The 18534-nt window shown below is 41.4% G+C and overlaps 1 protein-coding gene across 4 annotated transcripts in view; it reads left to right on the plus strand.

Annotated features, from left to right (window-relative positions):
• The first annotated feature begins 3425 nt into the window (after nucleotides 1-3425).
• The window catches only part of DNM1L (dynamin 1 like), a 39119-nt gene continuing 24010 nt past the window's right edge, over nucleotides 3426-18534 (plus strand). For 3 of the 4 annotated variants that reach the window (XM_082784878.1, XM_082784880.1, XM_082784879.1), the window contains exons 1-2: nucleotides 3426-3647; nucleotides 13472-13619. In XM_082784878.1, coding sequence (XP_082641004.1) covers nucleotides 3546-3647; nucleotides 13472-13619 — 250 coding nt within the window. In that variant the 5' untranslated portion in view covers nucleotides 3426-3545. The remainder of the gene's footprint in view (nucleotides 3648-13471; nucleotides 13620-18534) is intronic. The other variant, XM_082784881.1, reaches the window with a different exon arrangement.

Raw genomic sequence — 18534 nt, forward strand, 5'->3', positions numbered from 1 at the left:
ACCGCTGTGGTTAAGATGTTTAAGAAGATACAAAAACATCATTCAGTTTTGCTTCACATAAAAATAGAGCTCTGACAGACCCATATAATCTCTGTATGGCATGGTTACAAAAGGTGGCATTACCAAGGAATAACTTAGAACAATATTTTGGCAACACTGTTTATACAGTATAAAGTAGTAAGTCTATATACATAGTGCAAATGTTTTATTACATCCTTGACGCTTTTTAGTACGGTTATCAAATATTTCTTCCTCTAGACAAGTGTGATGGCAAGGAAATGCCCTTTGCTGAGGTGGTGGCTTGTGATTTTCTTGTCTGGCATGAATTAATTAAACAGCAAATGACTTGCCCACTACTATCAATATGTCAATGTAAGGAGACTCCATCTGTCTGAATAAACGGAAGCAGGTGATGATGCAAAACTGTATGAAGAAATTCGTAACATGGAGAAAAAGAACTACATTTTTTTCCCTGATTTAAACATAGAAACAAGCAAGTTTATAATGAAATTAGGACATCACAAATTCAAAGCTGACACCAAATTGATTTCTGCACTACGCATAATTAAATCATGAAATTTACTGTCATAGGATGTCATGCAGCCAAGAATTTTACCTGACAGCACAAAAAGCTATTATATGGTAAATAAAGCAATCTAGTTTCATGTAACATTTATAAAATAGAAGAAATATTGAACTGTCTACTTCAGATTTTATAGCAGTATCAAAATTATTTAATGCATACTGTTGGGATCAGAAGATCTTATTACTGCACTTTTATATTTTCCCCAGACCACTGGTGCTGGATGTTCTCCGAGATGAGATTCTGAGGTAGATTGATATCGGGTCAGACTTGGTGTAGCAGTTTCTGTTTTCTTATGTCAATTAACTTTTAGTAAATAACCAGTCTGACTACTTCTGCCTTTTATCAGATCTTAAGAGTTTCTTGCTCGGTACAATGTAAGTCTGGAAAGGAAATCAGATGGTTAAAGCTAGAGATGGCCATTGCCTGTTAAAATGATTATTGGTCTTGCACAGTACTCAGCTGGGCTAAGGTAGGTGCTGGATTTTTTAAGTTGGTAATAGAGTTGACACTTTATAGCAGAGGTATTTCCAGCTCCCACTTTTTAGCCAGAAATGGACAATATATTAAAATTTTTACAGGTTCCTAACCTTGTATCTTTTTTAATTCTTTGTTCTTCCTTTCCTTCTTGTCATTAATTAACTCGCTTCTGTTTGAGCTGTGCTTCTCCATTTGGGTATCCTGCCCTTTACAATCTTTTCAACATCTCTGCTGAGCAAGCTAGGTTAGTTCAACTCATTTTAGCAACTGATATTTTCACTGTGTTCTTCTTGAAATATTATACTGATAAAATTCTAAGAACAGCCGTACTGGGACAGACTAAGGGGCAAGCACACACACTGCTTCTGCATAATACTCTCCCAGCTTCCTACTATTGTCAGCTCAGTTTCTACATAGCTATTTATTTATATGTAGTACATTGCTCTTCCTTAAACTTATGCAATCTCCTCCTGAATCCATTTCAATTTTACTGTCTCCAACAAGGACCAAGGAGTTCACCCACCCATGAGGGGCTACCATCTTTATTTTGTTCTGACCTGGCTTCTCCTAATTATTGTAAATCCTCCCAAAATCGTGGTATTGGAAGTGAGAGTAAACAAAACTGATGCTCTTCCACTCAATCCAGGCTGCCAATGATTGCAAAAACCTTTAATTCTCCCTACCCCTCGCCATCTCTTTTGTAAAGACTTCTGGCTTACTCAGATGTTCCTTATATTGAAAGCATTTCATACCTTTCATCACCTTTGTTATTGTTCTCTTACCCTTTCCCAGTTCTGCATTCTTTCTGAGATGTCCCACTTTTGGTCTAAGCCAAAATATACAAAAGGTTGCACTTGCTCCATTTCACAGTGGTGTCCATGGGGTCATATGGTAAAATGAAAGTGGAAGGAGAAAGAGTACTGGCATAGATGAACAAGCTGGTGTATCCATACACTTTAATGATCCTTATGGCTCTGACAGCAATTGGATTTGGCATACTGAAAGCTAATGGGTGAACCTGCTGGATAATCACAACTGCACGACTATGACAAGAGCTCATCCTGCTTTCCTCTTCACCAACTGGTCACTCAGGGCCTTGTTCACACATTTTCAACATGTGTTAGACGTTTCCCTCTATGCTGAATACACTATTTTTTTAAATGTTACTGATTCATGAAAGAACTGTACAACTCAAAGCAAATGAGTTATAAAGTATATGTGGTTTATTTTGGTGCCAGGTGCATGCAGGATAGCTCCGAAAGGCATGCACACCCTAATGCGGCAACTTGCTTTGCTTATATGCAGTAAAGAGTTACATATGCATGAAGTTTCCCAATACGCCTATACATATTCATAACCTATCCCCGCTTTGTATTCAAATTAGCTCCAAGAAGTCATTTCCATAAACTCATCCCGTCTGTGCTTGTGCAGTGCCTTCTGGGCACTGGTTGTCAGGGGGTCGTGGGGATGAAGGCTGATAACTCTTCTTCATCACCACTAGTTGACCCCCTGCCTTTGTACAGACTCAGTTGCTCCTTGGCTCTTGTCCAAACCACAAGGTCGGTCTCAGCTGGTTTTTGAGACAGGTTCCCCATTTTTGTCAGGAAACATCCTCTGTGGGACCCTGAGATTCCTTGTTTTGGTTAATTTGCACAGTAGTAAGCAAAGACAATCAGCAACAGTTATTCTTAATGCAATTAAGCAAGCCCCCATTCTTCCATTCCTGGTTTTAATGATAACAATTATTTTATTTAGAAATCATTAATGTGATTAAGCAAGCTCCTATTCTTCTATCTCTGGCTTCATTACAATCTGTTTAGCCATCTTTCTGCTTTTATCATGAAACACCAGTCCGCTAACAAGCACTGTGAGACTTCGTGGGTAAGAATGAGAGATTTGGTTACGAAGATGTTTTAATAAGAAAATACTCCTTTTTGTATGCTCATTTCCATGTTTGAGAGTTTCATGACATGAAGACGGGAAAAAGACTAATTTATATAGAATAGGTGTAGAAACTCTAACATCAGCCAGGATTTAAAACTGAGATGAGAGGTTAGGAGGAAATTCTGCACTCAGAGGGTGGTGAGGCACTGGTAGATGCTGCCCAAAGAGGTTGTGCCTGCCCCATCCCTGGAGGTGCTCAAGGCCAGGCTGGACGGGGTTTTGGGCAGCCAAAAAGCCTTTGGGGGGGTGGGAGGTGTCCCTGCCCATGGCAGGGGCTGGGACTGGGTGTTCTTTGAGGTCCCTTCCAGCCCGAGCGCAGGCCGCGGCCCCGAGCCAGGCACTACAACTCCCATGCTGCCGAGCGGCGGCGGGGCGCTGCGCGCACAGCCCGCTGGGGGCGGCGCCGTGCGCGGGGGCCGTCGCCAATGGCGGCCGGCGGAGGAGGGCGGGGGGGCGGCTGACGGGAGCCGCTGCCGCCGCCGCCGGTCGCGCCCATTCATCGCCTCGGCCTCGGCCTGCTGCGGGGCTCCGCGGCGCCATGGAGGCGCTGATCCCCGTCATCAACAAGCTGCAGGACGTCTTCAACACGGTGGGGGCCGACATCATCCAGCTGCCGCAGATCGTGGTGGTGGGCACGCAGGTGAGGCGGGGCCGGGCCGGGCCGGGCCGGGCAAAGTCGAGGCGGGCGTCCCCGCAGCCGCCGCCACCGCCGCCGCCAAGGGCACGGCTGGGGACGCCCGGGGACAGCGGGGCCGCCTCTCGGGAGGCCTCCGGGCCCCAAGGGGCTGGCGGTGCCCCCGGCCGGACACCGGGCGCCAAACGCCGCCGGTGGGGCTGCGACAGCCGCGAGGGGGCCGGGAAGGAGGCGTTAAACTCCGCTAAAACCCCAAAGTTAGTGGGGCTGCGTGTTCCTGAGGGGTTGGCAGCCGTGGCTGGATGTCCCCGCTCCAGGGTTTCCCCTGGGACAAGCCCGGCGGGTACAGCACGGGCACGGCGCTGGGGCCTGCGGGAGGCGTGCTCAGAGCCAGCCCGTGAGGCTGGCTGGAAGGCGCTCGGCTCCAGCACGGCTTTGCCAGCAAAAAGCAAAATGCATTTGGTGACTTCACGCCCGTTGGTTCACAAAACACACCAACAGCACTTGTGCAGGGGCAGAGACTTTGCGCTGCTGTCTTATATTAGGGGCTTGCTGCTTTTGTAGCTTGCAGGAGGCCCTCGCTTCATGAAAACTTACCATCTCTTTTACATTTGCAATCACACGAGTAGGAGTTTTCTATCTGTTTTGTTAGTTTATTTCTGTAACAGAAAGGCGCAAAACAGAGATGCAGTATCTCTATATGTGAAGTTAATAGAAGTATTCGTTTCTCTTTCTGAAATATCTTGAAGTGGCATTTTATTTTTGCATTACCATCTTTTGTAAAAACTTTATCCTAGTTAACATTTCGAAAAAGCACATACAGTACATAATAAACATTAAGACTATGCTGACATGCATTTGATTTGAATAGTCTCCCCCAAGAGTTTACCCATCAGTATTAATACCCCTTTGGCGCTACATGCTCATACAAACCCTTGAATAAGGTAAACTGACACTACATCTTTTTACAGACCAAAGCAAAGGCCTTTATAGACTTGTGGTTTTACCTTGCTGGGCAGCTGAACTACACCACAACCGCTCTCTCACTCCCCCTCCTCTGAAGAGATGCAGAGCACAGCGCTGTATGGGCTGCTGCGGGGAAAGTTAACTCCATCCCAGCCAGGCCCTGTACACGACTTCAGGAACATATATCTTTGGGAAATTGTACCTTGTTTTTGTTTGTTTTAGCCAGGGTTCAGGTGCAGTGGTCAGGCACTGGAACGGCCTGCCCGGGGAGGTGGTGGAGTCACTGTCCCTGGTGGTGTTCAAGAAGCACCTGGACGAGGTGCTGTGAGATGTGATTTAATAGCTTAGTGGGTAGTATTGGTGATGGGAGGATGGTTGGACTAGATGATCCTGTAGGTCCTTTCCAACCTACAGTATAGAACCTGTTTCTATGATTTTCTGTGACTCTGTGTTCTTGAAAGATACAGTTGTCTTTATGGGTGTAGTAATTCTGCGGATATTTTTTGCAATTATTTTATATTTAAAATAAAATATTACTGTTTTATTAATTTTGAATTTAGTTTATTGTAGAGCAGGTTTCTGGAGATGTCTCAAATATGACCTTAGAGCTGACAGTTTTGCTTCTGGCAGTTTGCTTCTATATATTTTTTATTTTTTTTTTTAAATGTGCCATTTACAGTCTTGTTTCTGGAGTTATTTTTGGTTGTGCTATGCAACTGCAAGTTTTTTTCCCCACAGATGATTTCTTTATAGCCTACTGGCATATGCAGTCCTGACTTTTTTCTACTTTGTCTAGCATTCACAGACAGGTTTAAATTTTGCACCTCCATTTTTCTTTGTGGAAAACAAATGCTATCACTTAAGATTTCTGTAGCTCTCTCGTTTTTCTTTTCTTGCATGACCTTCTGTGTATTCAGTGGGGAAAATGAAAATGTGGGGTTTTAATAACTTTGGTTGTTCATTTCTCTTACCTATATTCTGTGACTCTTTTCTACCCTTTTACTATGTTTAGTGCTATGTCTTCATTTCTCATTTATTTCAGCTTCTGTGCCCCAAATTAATTCTTTCTTTTCTGGCATTTGTAGAGTTAGAAACTGCTTATAATCCTTAATTTCTTTGAATGTTTTGTTTGTTATTAAAGTTTCCTAGTTTTTCCTTTTTCCAGCCAGATTTTGGTGGTAATTACAAACTATTTCTCAGTTAGACATGTAGGTGGCCTCTCGCCCTTCTTCTGGCGGTGTTCCTGTGACCCAGTTATCTGAGAATTCCTTCGCGTTCTCTACTGAAATACTGCACGAGTCATTTCTGTACCCCAGTACGGAGACTGTTAAAAAAAAAAATTGAAGACTGCTGCTGATAGAACTGGCAGGACACCCTCCCACTGCCAACTTTGTATGGCTATTTTAGTGCTTTTTGCCTTGCCCAGATAGGGAAGTGCTGCTTTTTTTCCCCTCATTCAGTGTTTCAGTTGCCTTTTCACCAACTGTGTTGTTGAAATGCAAAGCAGTGTCCAGGCTGGGAATACTACACAAACAATATTTGTGCAGTAGTACCCAGCCTCCTGATGCGTTTAATAAAAATGCTTTGCTTTGTGGTCCATACCTGTAAAGGATAACAAGGTTGTATCAAAGTGCTTCAACCAAACACATTAACGCTCTAATAAAAGAAGGGAAGAAAAGTTTAGTTATGACCTCTTGTATGTTAAGGGCACGTAGATGTTATTACAGAAATGAAGTACCTACAGTACAGAAGTGGGCATCACTTTTAGAATAAAGTAAGTAATAAAAGACACAACGATAAACTCCGTGCCTAGAGATGTGTAGAAGTGGATTTCATCCTCCCCCTCCCCCCTTTTTTTTCCAAGTCATTAATTCTTGGAGTCTGTTTTGTGTTTTTAGAAGTCATTGACCTAGATCTGTAGAAACTTGAGTGTTAGGAGATCTCCTTTGCTACAAAACTAATACTGCCATTGTTAAAAAGGAAGAATTGCACTTTGTAGTGTTGGTTTTAATAGAGCCTTCGTAGTGAAATTGATTTAGCAACCAACCGAAATTCACGAAGGGATTTTTAAATACATGTAACCTTTCAAGTGTCCATGTATGTACTACTGTTGCTCAGTCTTCAGTTAATGCTATTTTGGGGCTTCAAACAGGGAAGAGTAGTTTACAGCATTTAACACAGTTTGTTTTGTTGGATGCTACCATCTGAAAGAGCTGTTAATTAGGCTCTGTGATCGGCTTGGAGATGAACGTTACATTTATTTCTTTTTTCGCAGATTGGAGTAAGTGTCGTGCTCGATATTTCAACACTAAAGCAACTCTTGTTACAGAGGAAGGCTTCTTGATCTAACAACCTGAGCATTTGAATATGTACAACTGCATATGCAGTTAGACCAAACAGGAGGATAATTTCCACATCAAGAAGCTGACAGCAATGGGAAGCTAATGTACGGTCCCGGGTAATGAGATGAGGAGAAGAATACACTGGATGCTTATCAAAGCATCTGGTTTTTAGCTCTGTGAGTTTAAAATTCAGATGCTCTACAGAGCTTCGTTGCTTTTTCCCTGGAGAAGTGGGCCTTTAAGCCTCTTGAGCTTTTCATCCACTGGTGAATCCTGGTTGTTGGTGGTGAAAAGCCGGTTTTAGGTGAAGGAGACTTCATCCTGTACCAAGCACCTCTCCTACGAAGAAAGGCTGAGAGAGCTGGGGCTGTTCAGCCTAAAGAAGAGAAGGCTCAAGGGTGCCCTCATTGCAACTTTTTGGTACTTAAAGAAGATGGAGAGCCACTCCTGGCTCAAACAGATAATGACAGGACAGGGTGGAGTGGTTTTAAATTAATAGAGGGGAGATTTAGATGAAGATTAGGAAGAAATTCTTTACTGTGGGCGTGGTGAGGCCCTGGCACAGACTGCCCAGAGAAGCTGTGGATGCCCCATCCCTGGAGGTGCTCAAGGCCAGGCTGGGTGAGGCTTTGGGCAGCCTGGGCTGGTGCGAGGTGTCCCTGCCCATGGCAGAGGATGGGACTGGGTGGTCTTTAAGGTCCCTTCCAACCCAAACCATTGTATAATAGCTCCACGCAAAGCTCAGGCCAGGAATGGCCTCCTTTTTTTTTTTTTTTTTTTTTTTTCTTTGTTTTTTTCCTTTTTTTCCAGTGGTCTTTCCTGGGATTTCGGGGCAAAGGTCTTTACTTCTGCCTTACCTTTGTGAACGGAGGTGTAACTAGAGCATAGCTGCAGTGCTGGCTGGGGAGAACTTGTTTTTCTCTCAGCTATTTTGCAAACTTCCTTTATTTATTTATTTTTTTTGTGCCTCCTTGCCTTTTTTGTTGTCTTGATATCTGACATGTACCCTGTCTAGTTCTGGGCATAACTGTTTCCCATTTTGCCATTCCTTCCTCCTGTCAAATATTGCCCTGACTGTTCTGGTGTGTGTTTCAAATGAGCAGCAAAGTGAAGCTGACGTTAATTAGCTGTTTACTTATGCCAGGAATAGTATAAACTTTGCTGCTAAAGCTAAACAGTGCAAACAGCAGTTGGTGTTGGGCTGTTTCTTTTCACTGGTGGGCCCTATGAGTCTCTGAGCAGCTCCTTTGTAGGTCTTGAAAGCTACTTTGACTGGAGGGATGCTGACCTTTACACAGCGTCCACCTGCAGGCTTTATACATAAATAAAATCACGGGTTTAAAAACACTGTGATCTCATTCCTATCTTAATCCCTCCACTTTTTAAATGTGAAAGTGATATTAAGCATCATTTAAATGAAGGTATTGACTTGCAATTGCTTGCAAGCTTCCAGTTACTGTGGAAGAAAGGACGCAACTGGAGAAGGATCTGAACAAAGTGGTGTTTTTCCCCCAAGTTTTGTATGTTTGCTGCCAGGTTTCTCTTCAGCTTGTGCTTGGTAACTGCATTTCTTTGAGAACCCCTATTTTAATTAAAAAGGATGTAACTTGTATCTTGCCCACAGGGAATAGTGCAAGGAAAACATGTTTTCAGGAAAACAAAGGCCAGGAGTGATTAAAGAAACAAGCCCTGGCAAATGCCTTTCAGAATCTGGGCAGAAAAACCCTGTGTAGTTCTTGGAGAATATTTCTTTATATAGTAGCCAGTAGGTTCACTGGCTGCTTCTTATTTAAAGGTACAAATTGGCTTTGTTTTTTGTTTTGTTTATTGGGAAAAAAGATAATACTGTAAGTGATAATATGTAAATCCAGTCTGTACTGCTTATAAATGTGGATCTTTAAATATTGCAGTTCCCTGAAATAACATTCTCTCTAAATTTGGTGTTGGTTGTTTCCAATTAAATGAGGTATTTTTGTCTCAGGCGAAATATTGGAGGACATTGGGAATTGATGTATGGAGAAAAATGCAACTGCAAATCCTCTGTGGGTTTGTTGTTGTTTGACATGTATGTACAGCTAGATGTGGTGTAAATGCAGGGTTCCTGAACTATTTTGGCTGAGCTGTGTAAAGGAGACCTCAGTAAAAACGCATTAGCTTGTATTTCCCAATAATGGGATTGGAATTTGGCAAGCCACGTATATATCTGTCTCTGAGAGAATAGTTTAGCCAGCCAGACTTTGTCAATTAATTCTTGTGTGACAGAAATGGTGAGATTGCTGCCATTTTCTCTCAGACATCAAGGTAGATGCATTGCTCATCGTAAGAAAATTCTTCAGGAGCTGTTATATCTCATGGGGAAACAAAACCTCTCCTGCTTCCCTATTCCTTGCTGTTGTTCTCAAACATTGGTGATGAAGAAGTCATGGGGACTACTGACTGTGCTGCCTTAATTCTGCTTTTCTTGTGCCTTCCTGCAGTCAATCTGCATTGTGTTGCAGGAGTTCTTTGCAGTTTTTTTTCCCCATTTGATTAGATAACGAAAAATGTATCATTTGGTCCTATCAGAAGGACTGGGTTTCCTCAGGGCGGGCTGGCTTATTCACTGAGCTGGGTGGGGGGTACAGTGAAGCACAAATAACTTGGGGTGCCTTCAGGAACAATGTGTTTGGAGCACAAAGCGGTGGTCTGGGCACATAGTCGGGATGATGAGCAGACAGATGAGGACAGCGGTGTGGAGGAGACTGAGAACTGAGCGCTGAAGTAGAAGACTTGCGGGAGGTAGGAGAGAGGACAAGTTCCTTTATGTTGCCTCCATATGTGAGGGTGGTATTAGGAAAGCCAAGGTCCAGCTAGAGCTGAAACTGGCAAGGAGCATCAGGGGCGACAAGAGCAGCTTCTTGTTGTATCAGCAGTGATAGAAAAGAGGGAAGAAACAAGGGAAGCACGGGCAGGCTGCTGATGCTGATGAGAATGTGTCTTGGTGTTCTGTGTGTAGGGAGCAAGCCCTCTAAAGCTAGGACTGCTCATTATGTCACTGTGGGCTTAGAAATAGGATGAGAAAGCCAAGGAAGAGAGTGTCTAGGATAAATATGGCTGGCTCTTTATAGTGTTACTTGAAAATGTTCGATACAGAATCTTTTCTGTTTGGCCTGTCAACAGCCCTGAGGTGTCTCTGAAAGAAACAACTCCCGCTGCAGAGGTGGCTGGACAAAGTCATGCCCTGCTATCTGCCTCGTCTGAATTCCTGACAAGCGTGGCTGGCCAGGCAGCATGGTGCAAGGGGAGTTTCCTCATGAGAATTAATGTCATGGATGGGAGAAAATGTGTGCTGGTACTTCAGAAGTGCACACAACTGAAATAAAGCAGGGGCAAGTAAATATGAAATAGAATGGGGAGGCAGAAGTGGGACCATCACGACCTGTAACAAGTAGGGATGCTGGCTTCCCGGGAGTGGATCACAGATCTGAGAGATCTCAGCTCTTCAATTTGTGAGCAAGTGCTCAGTCACTTCCCTGTTCTTGTCCTCCATCCTTGATCTAGATTAACCTGAAGATGATGTTGACAAGAATGAAGATGTAACTGTTCAGGAGGCAGTTAGAATGCTGATAAAATTTACATCATACGTACTGTGTATTCAAATAAAACATTTCTGAAGTTCCTGTGTGCAGCCTCCCTTCTTAGGTTTGCACTTCTAGGAAAAAACGTAGTTCTGCTACCCAGTAACCTGGGTGAGACTGGTGGTTAACAGAGCAGAACGTTACGCGCTTGGCAGTGGAGGTTTGACACAATGGCTAAAAAAGCAACAGACAGCAAGGTGTTCCTGTATTTACCTTTATTTCTGGGTAATCTATATTAAGTTCTTCTAGTCATTATTAATTACAGATATTTCAAACTAGGATTGGGTCAGGGTATGGAAGAAAGCCTGACTGATGTGCCACAAAAGACTGAAATGTGTTACTCTTTTTTTGGACTTGGTATTTCAATCCTTGCTTCATATCATGACAGTAGTTCCAGTTAGATGACAAAACAAGCATGATGCTGCTGTAAATTCATCCCTAAAAATTCTGTGGTACCCTTAGTCATAAGTTCTGGTCCCTGCCCACATCAGTTGTATGAAGGGTTGGCTGAACTGAATTTGTGTTCTGAGCAGACCCCATATCCCTCGCTTCCTCCTACTGGCAGAGAAAGATCAGCCTGGTGTTTACTGCTTTTCTTGTCGGATAATTCTTGATAATGGATGTATATAGGATCCAGATTAAGGAGTGCATCATTAGGTACTGTATCATGTTCCAAGAGCAGATTGGTTTAATAAGGAAGCATAACGCAATTAGAAACAAATTTCCTGATGTGTGGAGTATTGCAATGTCTCATCTGATGTATGACTGTACATTTGTCAGCTATTAAACCACTGCAGAGGATCCAGATAATTCGTTTTACATCTGAAAGTACCTGGGCTGTGGGAGTGGTGTAGGACATCGTGTTCTTTTTCCATGTGTAGTTTGTCAGAGAATCACAGAATGGGTAGGGCTGGAAAAGACCTTAAAGACCACCCAGTCTCACCCCCCTGCCATGGGCAGAGACACCTCGCACCAGCCCAGGCTGCCCAAAACCCCATCCAGTCTGGCCTTGAGCACCTCCAGGGATGGGGCAGCCACAGCTTCTCTGGGCAACCTGTGCCAGGGCCTCACCATTCTCATAGGGAAGAATTCCTGATGTCTAACCTAAATCTCCCTTCTTTTAGTTTAAATCCATTCCCCTTTGCCCTATCACTGCACTCCCTGACCAACAGTCCCTCCCCAGCTTTCCTGCAGACCCCTGTAGGCATTGCAAGGCTGCTGTAAGACCTCCATGGAGACTTCCCTGGCTTCCTTGGCTGCAAATGTGCACTTCCAGTTCACGTCCAGTTTTTAATCCACCAGTATCTCTTAGGTCCTCTGCTGGGCTGCTCTCAATCCAGTCATTGCCCTGCCTGCGTTCATTTTTGGCATTGTCCTTACCCAGGTGTAGGACCTTGTACTTGGCCTTGCTGAGGTTTGTGAGGTTTGCAGGAGCCCAACTCTCCAGCCTCGCCAGGTCCCTGTGGATGGCATGTTGTGTCAGTCTGTCGTGTCAGCTGCACCACTCAAGCGTAATGTTGTCCACAAACCTGCAAAGGGTGTGCTAGATCCCACTGCCTGTTATTAATAAACCACTAAACAGCACAGGTCCCAGTACAGACCTCTGAGGTACCAATCTCAGCTTCCTGCTATTTTGGTAACCAAATGGTGAGCAGTAGTGTGCAGTGACTTATCCCCATGGATTTTGGTTTTCTGTCTTGATGGGGTTTTTGGAAGAGTCTTGAGCAATTATTCATTATGCTTCTCTACTCAGATTATGTTCAAAAGCAGCCACTTCATCCAGGTCTCACCTTCAGCCCTTTCTGCCCATGTGAAAGCAATGTTGCTCAAGAGATGTTCAAAATATTTGTCATAAAGGAAAGCATGCTTTTTTCAGTGCAGCTGATGAGCTTTTATTGCATTTCATCTTCTTGAGCAGGCATTCCACTTGTTTTAAACTGCAAAGGTTGTCAAAAAGTGACCTGTCTGTCACTCTGAAATTCTTGTGTTTTCATAGTCTGTAACACTAGCTATACTTCTGAACTGTGCTACAACAAAACTCTGGCAGGGAGGCTTCCAGAACTGCTTTGTGCTTTGGCCACATGGTTCTTCAGCTGCGGTTTGGTAAGATTTTAGTGCACGGTGTCCTCAGGTGCTGCCAGATTGTACTGTATCCTTGATCTCTGCTGATCTATTTTTTTTTGTTTTTTAGAAAAATCGCTTAAGATGCTACTAAATGTTTGATACTTAAAATCAGTCTTGAGTATTCTTAATTTCATGTTATGGTAGCTTATATGCTCATTTTTTTGATTTATTTAAAGTCTTGTATCTGCTCTTTCAGAACTGGTAAGCTGAACTGTGGTAGTATAGTAGCAATACATGTTCTAGCTGTCAAAAGTGTGCATTCATTTTTTTTTTCAGAGAATTGTTTGGAACTGTTTGTGTAGTAACAGCTCCTAACTGGCTGCAGTGATTGCCAGAACATGTTTTCTCGTGGCATGACTGTGTTGTCTTACACACTACAGAAAACTGGAAGAATTTACTATAGTCCTATTAAAAACAACAACAAATAACTCCAAAACCCCTCAAAGTCTTATAGGCCAGACTTTCAAAGTGTTATGTTTGATTTTTACTGGTTTAATTTATCCTTAAGAAATAGAAGTACATCCGTCACCATGGCTTTTAAGTATCAAAAGCAGGTTTAAACAGCTACTGACTTATATCAGACGTGCCCTGTATTGCCCGTGTGATGTGATATCACTGTATTAGATGCACTGAGCCTGTCAGATATACTTTCTGTAGGACACTGTATATCAGAGGACAGACTAGACAACTGTTTGTGGGAGTGGTGAAAACACGCTAAAACCTAAAATGTTAAAGCATTTTTTTATTCAAGAAAATAATGTAGCTACATTCGAATTTTCAGAGCAGTGGAAAGAGTTCTGTGTTGGAAAGTCTTGTGGGGAGAGATCTGCTCCCACGAGGTACCGGCGTTGTCACCCGAAGACCCCTTATTCTGCAGCTGGTGCATGTTTCCCCAGAGGATGGTCGGAAAACAGCTGGAGATGAAAATGGTAAGTGAGATCTAAGAGTGTGTTGCCTAGTAGGAAAGAGACTTTTAATCTTTCTTGTGCATTTTACTGAAAAATACTGTACTGTTAAATGTTTACTTGGAAGAAACTTCCATTGTTACAGCTGTTGTGTTCATACAGCAAAAGTCATGAAGCCAAAAGCTTTTGGATATTCAAAATACCTAATATTTCAAGCTTTTCTGTTTGTTCTTAGCAAGTACTTTTGAGAAAAGCAGACCAAAATAAGTATCTCAGTTATGATCATGATTGTATAGAGCAATCATGTGTTTCCTGTGTGTGTGTTTATCCCCTTCCTCTTTTGCTGTTTAAATAAGACCTTTCCTTGAGAGGATGACTGTATATGACTTTGTCGAAAGAGGTGAAGAAATAAACTCTGGACAAAGCTGTGGAAGGAGAAATAAAAACAAGGAAACCTGCCATAGAAGCAAAAAGAATTTGATAGGCACATCCTGTAGCTTACAGATAGAATCTCTCAGTGCAGACAGTAAGCACATGAAGAATGATGCTTTAAGTATTGTGATGGTCTCTAGTTTGAAGCTTTTGTCTTCTGCAGTGTTTATTATCCTCCAGCAGATCATGAAATTCATCTCAGTTGTCCCCTGGGATTTTGAACGCATTCTGTACTAACTGCTGCTCTTGATCTTTTGAAAGACCACCAGGACCATATCCACCTTCTGAGCATCTTATATTTTTTGATTTAGACAGTGAAGGTACACAGACTTTTGATGGTGCGATAATCTCAGGGCTACAAATTTTAATTCTTATTGTGTTTAAATTGTTTGGAGTTTATTTCCAGAAATAGTAAGTGGAGGTAACAGAAGTTTTTTTGTAGTACGTCTATTCATGTAATATTTATAGTCATTGGTTGCTGAAGAACAGTTCCTAATGTGCAGTTTAAAGGTTAATGCTCCAATTTTCAATATTGCCACAAGCAGAAAACAATTTTGGTTCATAACAATTAAGAGCTTTTAGCATGCAGGACACAATATGCAGTCCAGGATGTGCTGGATTGTGAAGAGATCATAGGAAATTCAGGATGGAAATGATCTTAGGAGTCCAGTCTCCTGCTCAGAATAGGGCCATCTTTGAGCTCAAGACCAGGTTGCTCAGGGCTTTATTTAGTTTGGTCTTGAAAACCTTCCAAGACCAGTAACCCATTCTTAACATTCTTAACTCTTGGCTACTTTTTAAGAATGACAGATCTGATTTCTTTAAAAGTGGTTTCACCCTACTCGCATTGTACGGTGTATGATTTTTGGTAATTTTCAGAATGCAACTTTACAGGTATAAAAGGTAATTTTGAAATCCAAGTATTTGGAGTCAAGGCAGAGACTTTCTGCTGTAGGTTGCATTTGAACTGTGGATATGAATTTTAAATTTGAATGGATTAATGGTATTACTGCATTAGGATGTTGGCCTAAATTAATATTTATAAGGCCCATTTAGACCTTTAAAGAAAAAAATCAATATGTAAGATGTACGTGTTATGGTTTCTTCCTGATGTTCTTTGGAGAGAAATGTAGGCTTGCTAAGAACAGACAGACTTTTATGACTCCTACCAGTTACATTTGAAATGCCTCTCTTCTCCCTCAAAATTCAGGCAAATCACAGTGGTTTTGTCACTGATACGGCTTAGCTTATGTACAGATTGTGGTTCATCTGAGAAGATGGGATCAAGTAGCTTGGAAAGAAAAAAGATGGCAACCTGTTATCCTGGCTCCACTGTCTGAGATTTTATAAGTCACTATGCTATTAGAGGCCACGCTTCTGTTTGTTTTGATTTGGATGCTGAAGTAGGGCTTAAATGTGTTTTGGATTTCCCAAAGGGAAGTCGTGCAGGAAAAGATGTTGTTGGTATGAAAGGTTTCTGTGTTACAAACTGAATCTTGGACATGAGAATGTCAGTCTTGGCATGTTGCTTCCTGAACGTGCTGGTAATGAACTGTGTGTGTGCACGGATACTTTTGTGCAACTGCCCTGTTGCTTTGTGATCCCTTGTGATTTTGTGACCTTGAGTTTAACTTCTGTCTGAGTGTTTGCATCCAGAAAGCTTCCCCGTTTTTAACACAAAGCACTTTGGATTGCTGTGGTATTTGTTTAAGCATGGACAATTGCGTTATCTTTATGGCTATGAAGGAAGAAATTGTCTTTCTCAAATAGCTTTATTTTGGTATCTTCTGATGCATGTCATCTGCCAAAGAGCATTAGTTCATCAATTTAGAGGGTAGTTTTTTATAACTTATTGTTTTCTGTTTGATTCTTTGGAGCACATTTAGAAAGATTGTTGAGAAAGAATTACAGCCAGATGTTTGAACTAACATCTGACATTTTTAACAAGAAACATTAAGGGTCTTCCTTGCTGTCCTTGAGCTCTCTGATGAGCTATGTGTGATACCTTTGCGCAGTGGTCACTGTAGTAGATGAAAGTCATTGGAAAAGACCAGAGAGATGAATTTTCCATTACATATGAAGTACTGTGTTTTCATCACATATTTCAAACTGATGCATATATGCTACAGTGATGTGCATAGTTTGATGTGAAAGAAGCATACTCATATGCTTTTGCTATTTATTGTTAGCCTCTAGTGATTCAGCAAAGGGTGTGTTTGATGTGGTGATATCACACCGTGTGCTCTCTTACTGCATTACAGGAGAAGCAGTGTACAAGAGAGACCTGGGGCTGAACTCATTCATTATTTAATTGGTCCTGGATAACCTGCCTTCTGGCAGCTTATCCATGTGTTAAGAAATGGCAGTGAGGAGGGAGCATATGGATAGCCAACTAGGAAATCTGTGTATATGTTTGTATAGGTTCTTTTTTTAATCCAAGATAGGAAGCTGAACGCTGGTCAAATTCTGAACAGGTAGAATTGGGAATTGGTATGGAACACAGAATAATTAATACACATGTGTTCCTTGCAAATTCAACGCTGTTTTGTCAGTTTTTTGCTCTCTACTTCAAACATGAGTCTCCTGTCCCTAGCTCCCCAAAAGTGCAGACTGCTTCAGTGTACTTTTCTGTGTATAAATTATAAGTATTATTAAATAATCTTATAGAAAAATATATAATATATAATAATAATGAGAATTAATTGATATATATTTCTAAATATAATAATAAGAGCCCTCACCCGAGAGAGATTGTCCTCGAGGATGAAAGAAATGCTCCAACATGCAGAAGGAATTGGGAAAAGGTCACGTGTATTTTCACAAGTTGGATTTCTTTTCATTTAAAGAAAGACAGGAAAGGATGAGGTAATGGGGAAAAAATAGCATTCAAAGAGTAGACTGCTGGATCTAAGAGCTGTGAAGGTAGGGGAAGTAGAAAGCTAGGAAAACAAGTAAGATTCTGCATGCTTTGCAGACTTAAAGTATTTGGGAAGTTCTTGTTGCCATGCTGCAAGAAAACTTCCATGGTGTTAGCCTTTTATGACTCTAGACACCTTCTTTGTGCTCCGATAGTGCCTGAAGAACATTTCTGCTGCTTAGGAAGTGAGAAGTGATACTGGAATAACTGAACTCTGTTAGCATTGTATAGTATTTGAACTTCTGAAGGAAACTTTGCAGTATAGGGGATGACAAGTAATAATTTGTCAGAGGGCAGTTCTGAGAAAAGTATCATCAGCGTGTCCAGTTTTCCAGTATAATAACTAAACATTTCAGATCTTGCTCCAGAATATGGATGACCACAGATTGCTGTTTTATTTGGGTGATTGTGTTTTTGAAAGGCAGGATGTTTGCTCTTAATAGCTGCTGTTTTAATCATTTATTTTCATCCTCTTGAAGACTTAATTTTGTAATGACTGTAATGCCATTTTTGCACACTTTATCTAGCACTAAAGCTTGTATGTAATCACGTGATTAATACACCTGAAAGTTTTACCTGGAAAGATTACAAATAATAATAATAAAAAAAAAACTAGGGGGAAGACTGATTTACTAGTGAAGTTAGTGATATTAAAAAATGTTCAATGTGTCAGTCAGAAAGTACTGGGTTGTTGAATGTAGGTTAATTGAAATATTTTCTCCTTGCCTAGAGCATCCCTGCATTTGCATCCCTGTAATGATGCAAATCCTTCCTCCTTTCCTAAAAACTCCTTTGCATTAAAGTAGAGCTACTGTGATTTTTTTCCTCAAATGTTAAAAGGGGTGGGTGTCAGTATAGACTTGAGAAGAGTGGGGCAAGAGTTTCCTGCTGTATAAAATAAAACTTCTGAGAAAAATTAAACTTGTATTTGCACAAAGTGAGATTTTCTGTACATCTTGGGACATTGCATTTATTCCTTAAATCTTTTTTTCCCTATAAGTACTAAGACTAAGTTTAAGACTAAGCCTTTTATCATGGGTTCCATCTTCTCTTGTGTTATACATAGCAAGGAAAACTTGTAGCTTGTTAAAAAAAAAAAAAAAAAAAAAAAAAAAAAAGTTGGCCTTATTGGATCCATGGATGGTAACAAGGTAAGATGCAATGCCTCTTACTAAGCTGTATCATTTTTGTATGTTTTTTTAAAAGTTAATAGATAATACTAAAGCAATTCTTTGTGCATAGAACTAAACCTAGCATCAGATTCCTATGCTGCCAAAAAAACAGTCTTTAAGTTTGTTTTATCCTTGCCCTTCTGTAGTGTTTCACTGGCATCACAGAAAAATCGAGTTGTAAACTCATTAACACGTCAATAAAGAGTTTTCTTTATTTTTTGTAGCAGAGTTTATGTAAACATGAGAAACTTAAAGTTGAGAATGGTGGTTGTTAAGATTGTCTCTTCTTAAATCTGTCTCAGAGGTGCTCTGATTTTCTTAATCTGCATAAATTTATTTTCATCATTAAAATATGGATGCAAAACTCGTTTCTTTGCTGTGCAGTAATGTTACCTTCAGCGATACTAAAAATGTGCTT

The sequence above is a fragment of the Aythya marila genome (genome assembly GCF_965140915.1).
Source record: "Aythya marila genome assembly, chromosome: 1".
NCBI lineage: Eukaryota > Metazoa > Chordata > Aves > Anseriformes > Anatidae > Aythya > Aythya marila.